This window comes from Cetorhinus maximus, chromosome 3, assembly GCF_964194155.1.
Source record: "Cetorhinus maximus chromosome 3, sCetMax3.hap1.1, whole genome shotgun sequence".
Taxonomy (NCBI): Eukaryota; Metazoa; Chordata; class Chondrichthyes; order Lamniformes; family Cetorhinidae; genus Cetorhinus; species Cetorhinus maximus.
The window spans coordinates 121,611,823-121,632,563 of record NC_135881.1 but is presented as its reverse complement, the minus strand read 5'-3'; the positions used below and the strand labels follow the sequence as shown (position 1 = coordinate 121,632,563).

Here is a 20,741-nt window from a genome sequence, read left to right as displayed (position 1 = left end):
ACCTTGTATTTTAATTTGTCTTGCAGGCTTTACTGTTGATGTGCATTGAAGTGATTTTTCCATTTAAGAAGCAGTTTCATTTGCCTGTTGAAAGTAAGTGACTTTGTTTGTAGTTTAGCTGAAAAGATAAATCAAAATGTTAAGAAAATATAAGAACAATGACCAAGAATATTCAATCAATAAAATAACAAGCACAAGCATCTCAACTTAAAGGATATTTTAATGGACAAGTTCAGTTTTCTGCTGCAGGTGAAAAAACACTTCTTCACCACAAAATGCACTCTTTTATACAAATTTGCATTATAAAAATGTGAACAAATCGTGCCTTTAAGGCCATTCTGGCAGAATCCATTATTAAAAGTTTATGATGCCAGGAAAACACATTTTAAAAAAAGATTTACAAGTGAATTATTGTAACAAAATATTCAGGTTAATAATTTTGTTGTAGAAAGTCTGATATTCAAAACCAAAATTTATTTTTCCCTAAATACTACCATCAACAATATTCCCTCTTAATATTTTTACACATATTAATTGTGTACTTTTTACTCTTAAACATCTGTAAGTTAGAATTTAGTTTGATGGGCAATTATTTATTTTTAATCATTACATGCATGATTATAACCACAAATGGAAGCAGACATAAGTTAAAGCAAAAGTACTTTTGCAAGGCCAGAAACAAACTGCATAATCACAATACGGTAGTTAATGACTATATTGATGAAAATCTATATATATAATTTTATATTTTACTGCTTCCCAAAAGGACAAGTTTACTTGCACCTACAAATACATCTCCTTCATTCCTGGCCTTGCACACAATAAGCAAGTAAATAATACTTGTGATAAATAATAAATCAAGATGCAAATTTCAGAACTGTAATTTTCTACAGCCATGTCCACTTGCAACAGACACTAACTCACTGGGGGGAAAACTGCAAGTATCACTAATGGCAACACTGACCATTCATAGAACTATACATATATCATAATTTCATATAGCTGTACCAAGGATCAAGACCAACAAAATACACGAATAAGTTGGTGGTATAAACATATTTATACAAAAAGGAATGAGCACAGAGTCTCCAAGAAGAGATTTACTGAGACACTAGATCAAAGCAGTGCCTAGCCTATCTCCAGAAGGCCCTAGCAAGGATAGCTTTGTGAAAATTTATGATTCCTAAAAGATGGAGGTAAGTAGCAAAAAAAAGACACACAAACATACACGTGCACATATAAAAGCCAAATATGTAAAGTTTAAACAAAATTAACCCCCTCTCACAGGGCTAACAACAGTTAACTGGTCCATGAAAATATTTTAAGAAATCAACAAAATTCTGCCTAAACAATGACAGTTGGGTGAGAAAAAAATAGGAGTAAAAAAAAAGCATGCACAAGTTTAATTGAAAAAGTTTGTAAAACAAATATTTTACACAAGAAAAGAAAATTAGAAGTAGTTTTCTTTCTTAGACATCCAGGGGAGTTGCAATTGCCACCATGTATCCACAATTTCCCCCTAGCTGACATCTTCAACATTTAAGCTATTCCAATAACTAAACAGCTGCAGACATCAGATTTCTACAAAAACGTTCATCACAATTAAATGTTAACTACAAATTGAGATCTATTCCACATGTAAATAAAACTTGGAATAAAATCATCCTCCTTACAGAGAGGTTGAATCAAATAGGATCCCCTTAAGCCGCTCTACATTATTGCAGCTGCTTACCAATGTATCTGGATCCACTTATTTCAGATATATTCTTTGTAATTTGGTTACTTGTTAAAGAGAATGATTCTAGCATATAGAATTATTTTAAAATTTCGATTGTCATCCACTCTAGAGAAGATGGAGAGTTGAGAAACTGATATTTTTTTTAAAGATCAGTAATCCTAGAATAATCAATGTGGTTACTACACTATGACCATTAGATACAATCTGCCCAAGATTGTGGTAGAATGCAAGCTTACTGAGAACCTTATTGTTTTTAAATGGAATTTTCTGTAAAGAGCTCCCTATCATTAATAGGACTCTGTTTATTAAGATTGTACAATTAAAAACTAAAGGAAGTATCACTGAAAGACTTAGTTTGGATAGTGTCAAACAAGCAATTTTGTTTACAAGAGGGATTATCCTAATAATGGCATTTTTAATAAACAGTGGTAAACTGATTGTTTAAATCACAATACCCAATAAATTTATAAATGGCAGGTGCTGAACAGCTATTTTGCATATTGCTACTTGGTTCAGTTAAAATGTTAGATCCAAATCTATACAACAGGTTACGAATTGCAATCTAGGAGTTGTTTCCCCACCCCCGCCCCACGCTCTTCTAGATTTTTAATATTGTTTCTACTTCTTTGAAATAAACAGATAAGTGCGGAATCTGGACTGCTGCATGTTAAAGATATCAGTATTCATCTATGCTATTTGCCATAGCTGGCATTGGTGGACTGGAATCTTGGGGAGCGGTGGTTATGGCAACTATTCTGGGAGAGACAAGAACCTCTGCCACAGATGCCTCCATGTCTGGTGAGGCACTCCCAACGCTTTGGACAACAGCAGCACCTTTCTTGTTCTGGTGAGTTTTAACATGTTTTGAAAGATGATCACTTCGCATAAACCGCTTCGAGCACTCTGGGCAGGAAAACTTCTTTTCACCTGAAAGCAAGGAAATAGGTTTAAAAGGTCAATACCTTAGAAAGCACTACTGCACTTACAGGTCTTTTTTTGTGTAAGAGTGTAGGCAGAGAGAATACTCGAGTATTCATATTTCAGCCATACAGACTTGTTAACGTTTCAGTTAGCTTTAGAAATAAAACACAAGTTCTTGAAGTTTTATTAATGTTAACCATCAGCCCCATTTTGCTGCATACAGAAGAGCTCTATCTTGCCAAGCTGGTTGATTCTATGATTCTAAGCTGTTCCATTGTCTATAAGCATGGTCACAGGTTTGTAGTGATTGAGACAAGTCAAATTCCATTTTAAAGCACTCTTGTCTGGGATTTTGGGATTACTTTCTGCAATTCCATCAGTCCATAATTATTCCCATTGATTTATGGTGACTGAACAAGTGAAACTCTTCTTTTTTTTTAAAATGACAAAACATTTCAGGGAACACATTTCACAATGCTGACCATTTTTCCCATGACAAATTCAAATCAATGGCCTTGGGTAGAGGAAGGGCAAAACCAATGCTTATAATTTAGTCCTGGTCAACAGTAAACTTCACTCACACTCACACTCGCAGGTCTGAGTACTTCCTTCGCTGTATGTTGTTTAGTAAAGTTTATTAAAACCCATTTCGCAGGCTGTCCAGGTTGCTCATTAGAAAAATGCACCGCATAATACTAAGCCATTCTCACATTTCTGGAGTTCTCTCACCACATTTCAACAGAAAGGGTTTGAAAGGAAAAATATTCTGTAAAACACTCAGGTCAGGCAGCACAGGTGGTGGAGACACTTCTAATGATGGATTTCCTGAGAAAACTGTGAGCACAGTTCAGTTTGTTAAAGACAACTTTCACTGAAGCTGAAAGGTTAGAAGTATTGGAGGATACTTAGAATCCATTTTAGTTAAGTCAAATAAGATGACCCACAAAAGTGGACCAACATGGCAAGTTTTTTACTTTGTATTACATAAAAATTAACTTGTACAGATTGAATTACACAAATCTAGTCATAACAGCGATTCTGTATGTTTACTGTACTAAAATTTTTAAACAGCATAATGACTCATCAGACCGTCTACAAAAATATTTGTTTGGCCCACCTTCAGAGAGATGGAAAAAGTACATGTGCAAGAGAAACAAATATCTGGCTTAGGTGGAAAGGCAGCATTTCTGTTACACCCTTGACTCATGCTATCATACAAGCAAATATAGGCAGCGTGAGTCACCTCCTCCAAATTTCACTTAGACTACTTAGAGGGGTGACTGGTGTCACTATAGCAAGGCAGTAACTACAGCACACCTAACAGGCTGCCACAAACAAGTCCAAAGTTGAATTCCGAGCCTGTGCAAACTTAGGGGCCTCTGCATAAAATTTAACCCTCTCACCAGCCCTAAAAACCCCAAATGCATATTACGATCATCAGGCAATTATTTGCCCGAGACCGTGGTTTCTGCCCCCATGAGGAAGGATGCCCCACCTTCAAGAGCTGCCAGGCACTGCAGTCAGTCCCCCAGCAGGAGTACTGCCCGAGTTCAAGTTAAGTGGGGCAGCCTTGCCGAGGCCACTCAGGCAAGGGTTGTGGGGGCAGTGATTGGGCCCTTTCTGTTGGTGGTGGTGGTGGTGGGGGGGGGGGGGGGGGGAGAGGCGAGGGGTGTTGCCCTCTGGGGCACAGGGTGTCCAAACAGGAGGTGGTGGGTGAGAACCCCAGCCTGCAGCCAAGTTGACTTGACAGTCTCACCGCCTTGATATCTACCATGCTGCTGATAAAATACATGAGCAGGTAGGTAGGCAACAGGCACACAGCAACCCTTCCACCACACCACCCAATTTTACTCCCCACAACCTGCCAGCCTGCTCCCAGGGGAGGGATGCACAAAATTCCGACTACAGGTCTCAGGCAGGCATACAGGATTGGACTTGATTGTGATGATGTTTACTTTACTGTAAAATAGTCTGCTGACTCGCAACATCGCGTGGGGTACTGGAGAACTGTCTGCATGTCAGCGACAGTACCTCAGCAAGAGTCACTGCCTTCAGGAGAGATGGGGAGCAACATAGAGGGTTAAAAAATGCCCTTAAATCACTGATTTCTGTTTTCTGATATTTCTCACAGGGAGAGTCTTTACAATTATTGTGCCCATTCATAGCACTTTTGTTCCCAAAGTTTCTATACTTTATAGCTGATCCTGCAGCTATGTATCAGTTTAATGTAAAAATCAAATAAAAAGGCAATATACATTGTACATAAAGAAAACGTGTTAGCTGAGGTTTACCCCAAAGTACCATTGGTGGGTTCCTCAGGCAATGCTGTTTCAAAATGAGCTATTAAAATTTAAGGAATTCTGGCATATACGAACAGGAGAAGCCTCCTCAAGCCTGTTCCAACATTCAATGAGATCATGGTCCATATCCTTTCATACAGCTAGCTTTCCAATTAACCTCTTTGTTCTTACCCTCCTGTAGTGTTCTGATGAAACACAATATAAGCTCCAGGAACAACACCTCATTTGTCGATTAGGCACTTTACAGCCTTCCAGACTTGATACTCAGTTCAACAATTTCAAGCCATAATCTCTGCCCTCCCCATTTTGTTTCCTTTTTCTTTGCAGGTAACAGTTTTACTCTTGGTTTTGCTTTTGGGCATCATTCTGCCATTCACACCTCCTCTAGACACATATTTTGTTTCTTTTCTTGACTTATTACTACCCCCTTTGGCCTTGCACCACCAACTCTTTTGTCATTTCATCTCATCATCACTGACCTTCCCCCTTTTGTTCTTTTTCCAACCTCTCCACTTTCACTTGCTTAAAACCTACATTTCTAACTTTTCCCAGTTCTGATGAAAGATCATCGACATCACACGTTAACTCTGTTTCTCTCTCCATAGGTGCTGTCTGACCATCTGAGTATTTCCAGCATTTTCCTTTTTTTTAAAATACCATCTGGGTCTCCTGATCCTGCCTACAAAGGATGCTATCTTCCTAATTATTCAATATCCTAAAACCACCACATTAAGCTCTCCCCTCTTCTGCTTCCAGGTGGAATAGTTCACATTCCATGTGTCTTTTTGACTATCTTTATCCTTATCCTCACAATTAGCATGTTTAACGTGCATGTTGGGATAGGATCAGTTTTTTGTGGTTCCTCATTCTCCACCTCACTTGGGTTCCCCTTACTCTGTACATTAATGATCCACCAGCCCCATTCTGAACCTGTACTGCTCTATGAGGTGCGACTAAGTCTGGAGCAAACCGTCAAGATGCTACTTCTCCTCGCTTGTCTCTCTGAGCATGTCCAATTCACATTCCTGCTCAATGACTGAGTCAGAGATATTTGAGACATTTTGAACAGTCTCACTGACCACAAACTCTCACATCCTGCAGTTCAGACACACAACTTGCTCTGCTATATCTCAGCTTAGATTATTAATATCTACAGTGCTTTGTAGTTTGTTTTTTTCTTTTTGCACATATTAACTTGCACTAACCACTAAAACACTAGAGAAGAATTTTTAAATACTTACTGACTCAAGCTTACACAGACCTCAAGTATTGGAGGCAAAAAGCAGCACTAAATCTGCACTTTCACTGAATTCCCAACTTTTACCCTCTGTTTATACTGCACTCTTTTTACAACCTGTTAGGAAATAGAGATAGTTTTAAGTTATATTTATATTTGTAGGTGTTAGGAATGATTTTTAGCTTTAAAGTTCAAGTTTGATTTGTATTTCTATGTTAAGAAATGGTCAAATTGAGTTTTAGTTTCACTTTAAAAGGTGCCTACATTTCTAATGAGAATTTTATGACTGTAGCAGCTAGGTTAAACAAACAAGAGTAGAGAAACTGGGATGTTGCCTAGCAACAGGGGTCAAGGGAGGCAGGTCCCTCCCAGAGGCACACAGAAGAAACTAGAAACAGCAGTTTGATTTTGGAGGCTGTTTGAGTTTTAAAGTGTTTGAAAGTAGCTGTCAGGAGAGACTGGGGCAAAGGGGACAGATAACCAGTCTCAAGCTATAGAAAAGACCCCAAAAATCCAGGAGTGCGGAACAGAAGGAAGTCCCAATAAGAACTTCTAGTCAAAGGAAGGGCATGAACCTGGAAAAAGTCCTGTTAAGTGAAGTTAAGAGTAAAGCTCCAGATTTAAAGAGGCAAAAGCTGCAGAAAGCAGATTTAATGCGAGAACAGCTTGCAAGAGGCCAGAAGGTCCAAAGAAACAGCTGAAGGTCTGTAACTCCTTGCTATGGGCATATGAAGCAGTGGTATACCGTTGATGGCTGAGTCGGTGAAAGAGAGTGCATGGATGACAGCTTGAACGCACGTGGTGACCCAGGGAAGAGGAACATCAGAAGGAGTATTCGAAACCCTGGAGATGAACCCTTGCGGAAGGTGTCTGAGAGAAAGCGTTGGTTTGGGGGAAGATTCTAAAGATAGTTCTTGGACAATGGAGATTGGAAACCCTCGTACGAAAGATGGATGTCAGTGAGACTGGTTCGCTCATGGTGGGACAAGCGTCTGAGGGGAGATCCATAGCATCTGGTTGAGGTGGCATCTGTCACTTGGTTTCAAACTGTGGTGTGTCTGACCACAGGGTGCCTATTTAGTTTACATGGACTGTGTACTTACTGTGAACATTAGAGTATAAGATAACTTTTGTAACTTGTGTTAGCCTTACAATCTGTATACATCTGTAAAGGTATAATCGTGGGTGAAGGAGTATTGTAATATAGTTCATCTTTTCTTGTTAAATAAATATTTTCTTTTGTTAAAAGTTCAAAGTGTTAAAAGCTGACTTCTGTGACTCTGTTCAGTAGCCACTCTCCACGTATCTAAACAAACAAATTAAAAGTTAGGATCATCAAGCTGGGTTCCACTCTGGGATCAGGCTTGTGCAGGGGTAACCCCAGCTGGGATCATGACAGCCACTCTGTGCTTTAGCAGATACTGCTTACTTTCATAACCTTTTTGAACCATGCCCCCAAACTACAATCGCTGACTTCACATCCTACTCAGTAATTAGCACCTATTCAGGTAATCACCTACGGCTAATTGACAATTAACTGCCACTGACAGTTTCTGTTAACTAAAAACTTTAAGAGAAACTGTAAACTGAATTTCTAAGTTAAATTCAAAATACTAAATGAAATTTTAGTTTGAGATATGTTCACCCAATACTTAGTAGAGAATTTCCACTCTCACCAAATTCCCAACTTTTACACTCCATTCAACAACTTTACACTGCATTCCTTCAACAACATGCATAAAAATAAAAATGACTAAATGGCATTTGTTTTTCCCAGATTCTAAACAGCTAGCACACGAGAAGAATGTTTAGTAGTGAACTTAGTGCTAATGCACTCACCAAATCCCTTTATTAACCATCACCCCTCCATATAAAACCCAAATGCTAAGTTTACAAACTTAGCTTGCACTTAACTGTGGTTGTGCCATCAATTAATGGATTATTATTCAGGGAATAAAAATAGCCATCCATTCATATTGAACATTTGCCCACTCCCCCATTGGAGGAAAATATCATTGTGCATACTTAATTTAGCTACTCAGGTCATCTATTCTTTCGTTCATTTACTGTCTGGCTTTTGACATACATAATAGCCAAAATGGCAATCTGCAGATACCAGACAGGATTTAGTGAAACTCATGGGAAGTGTTGTGCAAGGAAGGAAACATTTAACTAAATGACCCTAAAAGTAGTTAATGTACACAGAAGTTCAATCAAGTCAATTCTAAAAGCAATTGTTTGCTACAAGCCCTATCCTTAAAACCAACATACAATCATTTGGTTCTCTGGCAACCTGCAGCAAATCATTTTCACTTTGTGTGAGAAGTCTTTCACCAGGTTCATCTATTTAAACAAAAGCAAAATACTGTGGATGCTGGAAATCTGAAATCTATTTTAATTGACCTTTTGGTTTAATAATTATGTTTACACATGTCTGATTACTGGACGTCATACACAAATTCTAATTGAATCATATAAAGATTAAATCCAAATCCCATGACAACTGAATCCTATTCGCTGTTGTCAGACTGCATTTTACTATTTGGAGAGACATTTAACTTAGTTGCCATAGTGTCATTACTAACATGTCTAACTGTCAGCCAGCTCCAACCAATAAAAATATGACTGCATTTAGAATACAGTGCCCTGAAGCAAATTGATAATTTACCATGTTTCATCCTGCCAGATGCAACAAAGCACTCTCGCTGGGCAAAATACCACCAGCAATGTTGGTCTATTCACCAGTTATGATTCAGGCCAGTGCTGTACAACACCAAAATGATACAAACGTATATCAGCACAATCAGATCAGAATGCAACTCAGAACCCCTTCTGATTCTCACACTATTGTAAAAAGAGATTAAATGTCTAAAGTGAAACAAATATTGCTCTTAACCTGGATCATAATAATAAATAATCTACATAGGACTGTAGATCAATCAGACAAATTCATACTGAATTTTCAATCTTTTAACAACCTTCAAGCTGCTCTCAACAGCATATTCCTCTGGTTTAGAGACCTCAACTTTATTTTTAAGCTGTAGTGGGATGCATTGGCCCAGACTTTCCTGCATAGTAACATTGAGGCTAATGGTGATTGCTGTTACTTATGCACAAAAGATACAGCAACTTCAGGAAAGGACCAGATGCATGGTTAAACTCAAATATCTAAAGGTTGCTGTCAGAGTTGCACCGCTCCATCATTAGCTTCCTAAAAATGACATCTTGCTGTCCGATTCACCATTGAAATGTATTAAGTGCAGTGAAGTTGCAGTTAAAGCATGGTAGATAACAACAACTTGCACTGATACAGCATTTAACATAATAAGCACCTCTAGGCTCTTCACAGGAGCATTATCAAACAAAATTTGACACCAGGCCACATGGGAGATGCTAGGGCAGATGACCAAAAGCTTGGTGAAAGAGGTAGGTTTTAAGTAGCACCTTAAAGGAGAAAAGAGGGGAAGAGAAGCAGAGTAATTTAATGAGGGAATAGGGGATAGTTTAGGGGAATCCCAGAGCTTAGGGCTTGGTAGCTGATGGGATGGCTGCAAATGGTGGGGATATTAAAATGGGGGAATGCTCAAAAGGCCAGAATTGGATGAGGAACCTGTCATTTCACTCTGCAACTCAGATGCAGCAAAACTAATTACATTCTGTGCCTGATGCTGCTGCCCCAGCTAAGCTCTATCCTTAGCTTTGTTTAAAAGCCTGCTACAAAACTTTCTTAAACCCTAGGGAAAACATGAAATACTACAATATGACAGTTAGCAAATTACAAGGAGTAATCTCCATTCTAGTTAATTTGGCAAACAAACCATTGAAACTTCATTCTTCATTGGGATTATTAACAACCTATGTTCTGTCAGCCAACCCGTGTCCTGCACTTCAGAAGAGAAATCTTTAACTATTGGGATCATACTTATTTGGTAGTTTTATTCTTATACAACACAGGTACCAGGCCCAAATCAAAACCTATGCAATTCAGATCAATGCAACCTGTATTGAGTTATTCAACATTAACAAGGTTTCAAATAGGCTGAAAGTACAGCTTTGTAATACAAGATCTGTTCTTTTAGAAAACTGAAGCTTAGCTTTTTCATGATAAAATCTCTAACAGAGCAATATGAAACAGCAATGTTTGTGTTTTTCAGTCAAAATAAATGAGCCTTTTTCTATCAAATCTGCAAAAATTAGTTACCAGACTAAAATTAGTTAGGACATTTGTTTATAAAAGGAGAAAATGTTACAGGATCCAAGTCGGCTGGTGAAGCAGAAACCAAGACACAGAGCTTATCTCTATTGAGTTTATTGACTTTGTTCAGTCTCACAGATCACCTCCAATCCAACCAGTGTCCCAGCTGTTCCCTACTTATATGGTCTTTTAAATAAAACAGTGAATCAATTAAATTAAGCAGAAACAGTGGCCCGGGGGTGGGTGACAGTCCCTGATTGGGCACTGTAACTAAAAGGAAACTTTGAAAGGGAACAAAATCAACAAATTGCGAAAGTCAGGAACTGAACCCAGGTCAAAAACAGAATTACCTTGAAAAACTCAGCAGGTCTGGCAGCATCGGCGGAGAAGAAAAGAGTTGATGTTTCGAGTCCTCATGACCCCAGGTCAACTGCTTGGAAGGCAGCTATGCTCATCACTGTAAAGTACTTAATTAAACAATGCCCTTCACCTGTGTATGCTAACAATGTAATTAGCATACTATTAACAGGAAACTCTTTCGAGTTACCAACAGTCACAGATTGCAACTTCTTTCGAGTACAATCACAGTTCTTGGTTTTCTAGGAGTGGGACATGAACCCACAACCCTCTGATTCAAAGGCGAGGGTGCTATGAACTGAGCCACAGCTTAACAGGAAACTCTTTCGAGTTATCAACAGTCACAGATTGCAACTCTTTCGAGTACAATCACAGTTCTTGGTTTCCGGGAGTGGGACATGAACCCACAACCCTCTGATTCAAAGGTGAGGGTGCTATGAACTGACCCACAGCTGACACCTCCCAGTATATAATCAACTCTTTCGAGTACATTCACAGTTCTTGACTTTGTTTTTCCGGGAGTGGGACATGAACCCACAGCCTTCTGATTCAAAGGCGAGGGTGCTATGAACTGAGCCACAGCTGACACCCCCCAAAATTCTTTCGAGTTATCAACAGTCACAGATTGCAACTTCTTTCGAGTACAATCACAGTTCTTGGTTTTCTAGGAGTGGGACATGAACCCACAACCCTCTGATTCAAAGGCGAGGGTGCTATGAACTGAGCCACAGCTTAACAGGAAGTTGGTAGTAAGTTCAACACTGCCCAATACACCATTAATTAATGCAAACAATGTCCTTTATTTTTGTGTCTAAGTGCCACTCACAATGATTACAACTTAATAGCCAGTTTGGAGCCCAGTTCATAAAATGAACTTGATTGTTTTCTGGATAAAACATTGTTACTGCCTAATAGGCGCACAGGCAAATTCCAATCAAGAATAGCAGGTTTTCAAGGTGCAGTTATTGTTTCTTCAAATTGTTTTTTTTAAATATGGGATAGCCTATCCTATTTGTTTTTGAATTCTCATGTTGGTCGACCAACATGTGCAACTCCCGATATGGCATGGTTTACAATAGCCTTCAACAGTAATTTTGTTACGTTGCTCAAAAATGACTGAATTTACACCCAGCATTTCTCATTTTTATATACATATTTAACCTCCCACTTATTTTCTTTCCGGCCGAGTAGTGAAGTTCTTTGCCCTACGAAACCTCCAACACCAGAAAAAAAACGTTGACACAAGTCAGTGACGATATAGTTTTGACTGAATAACTCCCAATGAAATGCTAGTTAATAACCTACAAAACATGCAGATGTAAAATGTTATATAGGTTAACAAGTACTTGAACAAAGACAGCACTAAATCACAGCAGTGAGGGGCTGCCATTTCAAATCAGGTGGTCAGGAACCAGAAACAGGAGCTAGTTCTGGATCCTGACCCCGCATGGCATGCTTTAGGCAAACCCACAGGGTTTTCAAATCTTCAGCCAATTAAAGACCAGGGGCCAAGTTAGCCATCCAATCGGGGAGGTAGGCAGGATCCTGGCTCTGGAGACCCAATGGGAAGTCCTCCAGTACTCGGTGATCAGCAGTCCCACTTGCCAAGGTGCGAGCTACCAATCTGAAAATAGAGACTGCAAAGGACAATTGCAAGTAGGTTTAATTTTATGTTTTAAAAAGCCACAACTACTTGATTATAATCCTAGAGGGCCACACCTGCGGCCCAACATCTGCCAAGGATCTAGGGAGGTTCCAGGATAACGTGGCCTGCCACACTGCTGATGGGAGATTTCAGTTAGGGCAGGAATGGGGCCCTCAACAATAACCAGCCTCAACTGGCTGCCTGCCAGGTAGTGGCAGGCAGCTGATCCGACCCGAGCCACACTTATTCAAGTGCAGTTGGGATCATAGTGGTGGACTAGCATGGAGGCTGGTGGCACCAAAACGTGCGCCTGCTGGCCTCAGATCCCAACCGTGTACCACCGTGCTGCCATTTCTGATCCGGGGATGGTGGCAAGATGAGTTTAGGACATTGGTGGTTAGTTATACCAAGAGAATCACATCTGTCAAGTTGTTGCTTGACTAGTTTGTGGGGCAGCTCTCCCAACTTTGGCACCAATCCAGATGTTAGTGAGAAGGACTTTGCAGGGTTAACTGGGCTTAGTCTGCCCTTATCATGTTCGAAATCGACGACAAGTTTGCAATCGAGTGATTCATCATTCAGGTATTTAGAATTATTAAAAGGTATCAATAATAGCTTCCTTTAAAGGTGATGAGAGAATCTGAAAACAGTCAGTTAAATTGGGAAGGCAGCGGCTGAGGTTGGATGTTTAGAGATTCTATCTTTGAGACAATGATTAAACTTGTAACTTTGCATTCCATGCAACGTAAGAAACCTTGTCTGAAATGTTCTACTTTAGCAAAAATGGGGAGCATTTTTTAGCATAACAGGACATTTGTGACCCCGACTGATATTCTGGTCTCAGTCATTCAATGATTTTTGGAGGCTGGTTGAGTCCACCTGAAGTGAGGATGGCAATTGGTTGTGCAGATCACACAGTCAAATGTTGCTGTTGGCCTCCATACAATCAGTATACATTCAGAATAAATGTTTGATTTTCTCAAATTTGGTGTCCAAGTCTATGCTGTAAATAGCTCCAGAGATGGAGGACAAAAAACAGTGGCAGACAAAAGAATTAATTTTTAAAAGTGAGTTTATTGCTTGCTCCTCGCTACTTGTTTTATTGGTAGCAGTTTGGTTGCTCTTGTAGCTTATTACCTCTTGATTGGTAATTTTAACTTCCATTTTCTACTTCACTGGTAAATTTGTTCATTTCTGATTTGCTGGTTTGCGAATATTACATTTTCAGCAATCAGATTGATGTTTGACACACTTAGCATATTCCAGAAAGCCCACTGTGTAATACATATATTTTCAACAACTTTGACTGGCATTGCTCAGCCTTAGATCAGTCACTATTTTAGAAGGACAAGAATGTTGTGCTATGGAATACACAATGTTCTGCAAAGGTGGAGTAATGTCTCTTTAAAAAATCTTAAACCTCTAGTTGTTATATTTTCAAATTTATGGAGAGGGGTTTGAATCCATGACCTTCTAAAGGTTAGATTGTGACCAGAGTCAAGGGATGGCACCTTAAATAGCATGGAATCTGTGCAGTTTGAGGCCAATGTATCACAGCACAGAACAGAAATGGACAGTATGCCCACCTGTATATCAATCAACCACTCCCTCCACTTAGAACACTGAATCCAGTTCCCTCACTTGAACAGCAGAATTGTAGACCCACAAAAACTGGTGCTGGGCCAACAGAGTTGGATTTAATTGTATTAGGAAATAACTAACAGGGAGATTCTAAATCATAGGCAAAAACAAAGGCTGAAAGGGTATTTTTTTTAAAATTGACATCTCAGCTACAGGAGGCAATATTAATTGATATCAGCAGTTCTCTTTAGAGAGCAATACATTTATTAGTAATGCAGAGAACAAAGGCACCAGCAGACACTTAGAAAATAAAATAATTTAAAATCAACTTAAATGTATTTATCAACATCCCAAAACCAGCATGAGAACACTGACTAAAATGAAAAGGCTAACTATGAAACCTTTGCGGCATTATGATTATTCTGTAATAAAACATAGTCCATCACCTTTTTAAAGTACTGAATGTCCTTGTAAAATTACCTGAAATCAAAACCTGTTTTGCATGTAGCAATTTGTAACTGAATATTTCCTTTAAAGCCAGTCTCCTATTGACCAGGCACATACAAGCAGCTGAAGGCTTGAGGACACTGATATATTGTCTCAAGGGGAACAGTCAATGAGGTGCTTGATTCCACTGGTTCTGTGAAAAGTAAGTGCTTTTGACTTATTGTTACATCTTCATCAGTGATTTTTCAGGAGAATGGGAGCCGTTAGCAGCCCAATAGACCAATCATGCTGATTTCCAGTTAAATACTTAAGCATTACTCAACAAAACTCAGTTATACATTTAAAAGAAAGGAAATGGTGAAAGTGCATTGCAAAATATGTTCCAAAACCCAACAGAGCAAAAGCACCCATTTAATTATTTTCAACACAATCCAAATTTAATATCTTACATTCAGTCATACAGTTGGGTTACAACCTTAGTGTCACATTTGATCCTAAGATATCACATATTCTTGTCATTTTTAAAAATTCATTCATGGGATGTGGGCTTCGCTGGCTGGGCCAGCATTTATTGTCCACCCCTAATTACCCTTGAGAAGGTGGTGGTGAGCTACCTTCTTGAACCGCTGCAGTCCACGTGGCATAGATACGCCCACAGTGGTGTTAGGAAGGGAGTTCCAGGATTTTGATCCAGCGACAGTGAAGGAACGCCAAGTCAGGACGGTGAGTTACTTGGAGGGGAACTTCCAGGCAGTGGTGTTCCCATCTACCTTCTGCCCTTGCCCTTCTAGATGGTAGCGGTCATGGGTTTGGAAGGTGCTGTAGAAGAAGCCTTGGTGAATTCCTGCAGTGCATCTTGTAGATGGTACACAATGCTTCTGTTGCGCATTGCCGGTGAAGGGAGTGAATGTTCTGGATGTGGTGCCAATCAAGCGGGCTGCTTTGTCCTGGGTGGTGTCAAGCTTCTCGAGTGTTGTAGGAGCTGCACTCATTCAGGCAAGTGGGGAGTATTCCATCACACTCCTGACTTGTGCCTTGTAGATGGTGGAAAGGCTTTGGGGAGTCAGGTGGTGAGTTACTTGTCACACGATTCCTAGCCTCTGACCTGCTCTTGTAGCCACAGTATTTATATGGCTAGTCCAGTTCAGTTTCCGGTCGATGTTAACCCCCCAAAGTGTTGATAGTGGGGGATTCAGTGATGGTAATGTCACTGAACATCAAGGGACGATGGTCGGATTCTCTCTTGTTGGAGATGGTCCTTGCCTGATATTTATGTGGCGTGAATGTTACTTGCCACTTGTCAGCCCAAGTCTGGATATTGTCCAGGTCTTGCTGCATTTGGACAGTATTTGAGAAGTCGCAAATGGTGCTGAACATTGTGCAATCATTAGCAAATATCCCCACTTCTGACCTTTTGACGGAAGGAAGGTCATTGGTGAGGCAGCTGAAGATGGTTGGGCCGAGGACACCACACTGAGTAACTCCTGCAGTGATGTCCTGGAGTTGAGATAATTGACCTCCAACAACCACAACCATCTTCCTTTGTGCTAGGTACGATTCCAACCAGTGGAGCTTCCCCCCTGATTCCCATTGACTCCAGTTTTGCTAGGGCTCCTTGATGCCACACACTGTCAAATGCTGCCTTGATGTCAAGGGCAGTCACTCTCACCTCACCTCATGACTAAAGACCACTTTTGTAACATCTCCTGACTTTTCCCCTGTCTCAGCTCATCCGCTGCAGAAACCCTCATCCCCATGCCTTTGTTACCACTAGACTTTACTATTCCAAAGCACCCTAGGCTGTCTCCCACACTCTACCCTCTGTAAACTTGAGGTCATCTAAAAGTCTGCTGCCCGTGTCTTAACTCACAGCAAGTTCTGTTCATCTATCATCCCTCTGCTCACTGACCTACACCTACTCCCAGTGAAGCAACATCTTGATTTTAAAATTCTCATCTTGTTTTCAAATCCCTCCATGTCCTCACCCCTCCCTATCTCCTCCAGGTCCACAATCCAGAGATATCTGCGCTTCTCTAACTCTGGACTCTTGTGCATCCCCAATGTTCACTGCCCCACTATTGGTGGTCATGCATTCAGTTGCCTAAACCCCAAGCACTGGAATTCCCTCACATCTCTCCGTCTCTCTACCTCACTTCCCTCCTTTAAGACACTCCTTAAAACCTACCTCTTTGACCAAACTTTTGGTCATTTGACCCAATATCTCTTTATGTAGCTCAGTGTCATACTTTGTTTTATAATGCTTCTATAAAGTGCATTGGGACATTTCATTACTTTAAATGTCCTATGTAGACAGGGGTTGTTGCTGTTGTATAAACCAAAGTTAATAGTAACAGTTTAAATCCACAACACTAACTTGTCTGTTCAGATGCTGATTGATCTGTTATGTTTGGAAAACTTGTGAACATAACAGCAGCATGCATTCAGAGAACTGACAATAAGAGGTCAGAGCTCTTCAAGAAAATATGCACTTAAAAATATATATGATGAAAATGAAATATTGCTACAGAGGTTCAATACATTTGTACAACAAAATCGCATATACATCTTCCTGTCAAACTAATGATTATCAAGCTGATTTTTTTCCTCTGGGGAAAAAAACAGAAGAACATTAAGTGCCTTCAAGCTGGCACATAAGATTGCACTGTAAAATTTTATAAGTGCCGTCAGTATCCAACATTTGTATAAACTGGAAGAAAATCATTCAGTGCTATTACTGGATAACTGCTGAAGCTATTCTAATGGCTACTTTGTTAGATGGCGATGAACCTCTGATTTATGTCTTGCCTCAAAGCACAATAAACAAATATTCATGCTTATACTGTCTGAGTCACACATCTAATTTGAATATTCAACTGGCATCAAAAACACCCCAGGAAGCTTTCAACCAACTTCAGATACAAGAAACTTTTTTTGGTATTACATTCCCATCAATTAAAACTTCAATCTGATCAGAAATCACACAAAATCACTACATTAAAGAATTAGACTTCAGAACATTTATTGATGCTTCTAAGTGAAATCTGGCAGAGAATGGGTTGGACAGTATGATAAGGATTAAAAAGTTAGATCATTGGGAACATTTTATACTCAGATCCAGAGTAGGTTTCACATTGGTTCAGCTTTGAACTTGAGATAATCAGTGATGAAGACAATGAGCTTTTTTTTACCCCCAGAACTTTCACAGGAAGTTCACTTTGAACTGTGACATTTATGAGCCCCCCAGCTGCTGCTGAAGAGTCATACGGACTCGAAACGTTAACTGTGTTCCTCTCCGCAGATGCTGTCAGACCTGCTGAGTTTTTCCAGGTATTTTTGTTTTTGTTTTGGATTTCCTGCATCCGCAGTTTTTTGCTTTTATTTTAGCTTTGCTCCCAGAGACTTATGCTTTTCCCTTTTGATAAGAGGCTGTGCTGGAACAAAGCCCTTAACACTCGAATCAATTCTCCTGCTGGCTGATTACAAAGTGATATTGGTGAGAGCTGAATCAATAACATAGCTTCAAAGTACCATTCCCCAGATTAGGGGAAGAAAGTGATAGCCAGGGTAAAAGGTCGAGGATAGGCTTGAACATTGAAAACAGGCTTTATTTCAGTTGCAATTTTCACTTATAAACACCCAAGTCTTGAATGTTACTTAAACAGAAAGAAAGTGCTTCATTGTTCTTTACTAACCTGTATGAGTTCTTCTATGCCTCTGCAATTCATCACTCCGTGTGAAACGTTTGCCACAGAACAGCCAGTTGCACACAAATGGTCTCTCACCAGTGTGCCAGCGAAGATGTGCCCGTAAGTGGGAAGTTTTCCCATAGACTTTTCCACAACCCTCCATGTGGCAAATGTGCTGTTTCTTCTTCCCTGGTTCAGATGGGCCCCTATTTAAACAGAAATCACAATTGGAAGATTCCAAGAGAAAAATTAAAGCATGCCAACATTTTCTGTAAACCAGTCATCCTTTGTGAAAATAATCCCACACTAAATAGCAGCTTCATTCTGAAGCAATAAAAGTAAGGGTGATTGAAAACTGCTCAAATTAAGGTTTCTCCAGTGGCCCAAAAACCGTTCGGTTGTTCCAGCAAGAATCCTGCCATAAATTCAGGAAGAGAGCACTAGCACACAGGTGCTAGCTTGGCTGGGAGCTAGATACACTGAGTGTTGGCCTCATGTTTGCTTCTCTAGGATAGCCTTGTCAGGGCAAAGTTTCCCCTACCTCTGGATGGTGGTAAGAAACCATAATAAGGGATACACAACACTTGCGATAATCAGGGGCAGTCAGCATGAATTTTTAATGGGCTAGCCATTTCATTAAGCAGTTGCTTCCAGGCAACCACAGAGCCAAGCCACAATCAAAGGGAATGTTCCGCAGGAGGTATATGTGGATTTCAAAAGGAAATTGGTAAACACTAATTTTTAATGAACCGTATAAATATCAGCCACAGAATAAACTCATTTAGGCTGCAACTACAATCATTCCACACAACGTAACCAGTTTCTTTTGCCACTCTTCTTTCAATTATTTTTGACATTCCCCTGAAGTTGGCCCCCTCCGCAGTGCACGATTCTCAGGTATTAAAGCAGGAAAGCGCAGTGTGCGGATTTGGTTTATTTTGGACAATTCCCACCTGTAATGGTGTCACAACTTTCTGTTACAAATGCGGACCTGTGCATTGGTGGCATTTCTGACTTTAATCTGGAGCACTGAAAGATTAACCTGTACAAAGGCACATTTCAGCCATGTATCAAGAAATTACACTGACGGCATATTTAATTTCCTCTCCAAAAATAACAATGACTGGAAACATCTGCCCCCTAGAGGAAGCAGTGTGAACCAGTCCACATTAGATTTGAACTCTGGTCTCCTGAGCAAGAGTGCAAATTATGTCACTACTAAACTGCTTTGTTAACTTTTATTAATTAGCATATTGCTCAATGCACTGGAGGCAAATAGAGATATATTAAAATGCCAAAGAGCAAATTAATTGTGACCAATTGTAATATTTAGCAAAGTTCCATGCTTCAGTGGAATATATAATCCATACTCAGCACCCATATCATTCATTTATTTCTTATTTTAAAACAAGCCAGGTGAGGAAAACAAAAGTTCTTAAGAGCTGGCATGACGGATTCAAAGCTTCAAAGTTTGTCCCCTTTCAGTTTGAAGGTTAATTCCTTCATTTTTACTTCTAATATTTTGACTTAGATAAAGGAATAGAAAGTTGTGTGTCCAAGGGTATAAAATCTGAAAAACTCTCCCCTAAAGGCTGTGGATGCTAGGACAATTCATGACAGAGATACATTTTTTATTAGGTAAGGGTATCGAGGGAATTTGGAGCAAGGGCAGATAAAATGGATAGCAGATGCAGGTCAGCCATGATCTAATTGAATGGCAGAGCAGGCTCAATGGGGCTGAACTGACTATTCTTTCTTCTTGAAACATTTATGTGCAAGATCTGCACCATGTGTAGGACCGGAATTCCCTCAGATAGGGAAATTTATGGAATATAAAATCCAAAATACACTGACATGTTTTGACCTCATGTTTGGAACTACAAAAATCTAAAAGCCAAGCTGCAGCCTGACAGTACAGAGCTGGGCAGCAAGGAGTTAATTCGGACATCTAGCAAAAACAGTGACTCACCAAAAGGGTTTGGACATTGTTCCCTAATAGCAGTCAGTCAATGGCACCAGGGAAATGCCATTACCTGCCATTAATGCAACTGAGAAGTCTGATTACCCAATACAATGGCACAAAGGACATATCATCAATACAATACACTCAAAGAATTCTGCAACTAAGGTCTGCATCATAGGCAAAGTGCTGGGAATAGGGTCATTCAAACCCTCATTAACCTTGGAGCCAGGTGCTGTTAGTGTGCCACCTCAAACAGCAGGAGAACTGCTCATACAATGAGAACTGGTAATATTCGTCTTGATACGTCTTCCATGGAAAACCCCATATTGCTTAAACCAGCAGGAGCTGATAACACTTGTCTGGAATTTGCATGGAATCAACTAACTGGACATTGGAACAACAGGGAATATGTTTTGACAAGTCTTGAGTTAAATTATTATAACAGAAGAGCACATCTGAGTATCTGGGCTGCATTCGGAAGAAGGGTTGGGGCTGGTCATCTTGACTCAGGGCCTACAATCAACACTGGACAGACCAGCCGTGTTGGGGACTGTAAGTAGTTTCAGCCAAATTGTGGTGATATTGGTCTAAGGGTTTTCTTAAGGTTTTGGGACAAGATGTGATGTTTTGCCTGTGGTTTTGCAAGTTTAAACTGAGTTATGGTGACTGTG

The 20,741-nt window shown here is 39.9% G+C and overlaps 1 protein-coding gene across 1 annotated transcript in view; it reads right to left on the bottom strand.

The window, feature by feature from the left end:
* Positions 1 to 202: 202 nt before the first annotated feature.
* Positions 203 to 20,741, bottom strand: part of sp4 (sp4 transcription factor) — a 90,725-nt gene continuing 70,186 nt past the window's right edge. Inside the window, exons 5-6 of the mRNA XM_078538865.1 lie at positions 18,114 to 18,313; positions 203 to 2,665 (exon numbers count right to left, since the gene is read on the bottom strand). Of these exons, the coding sequence (XP_078394991.1) occupies positions 2,415 to 2,665; positions 18,114 to 18,313 (451 nt within the window). The 3' untranslated portion in view covers positions 203 to 2,414. The remainder of the gene's footprint in view (positions 2,666 to 18,113; positions 18,314 to 20,741) is intronic.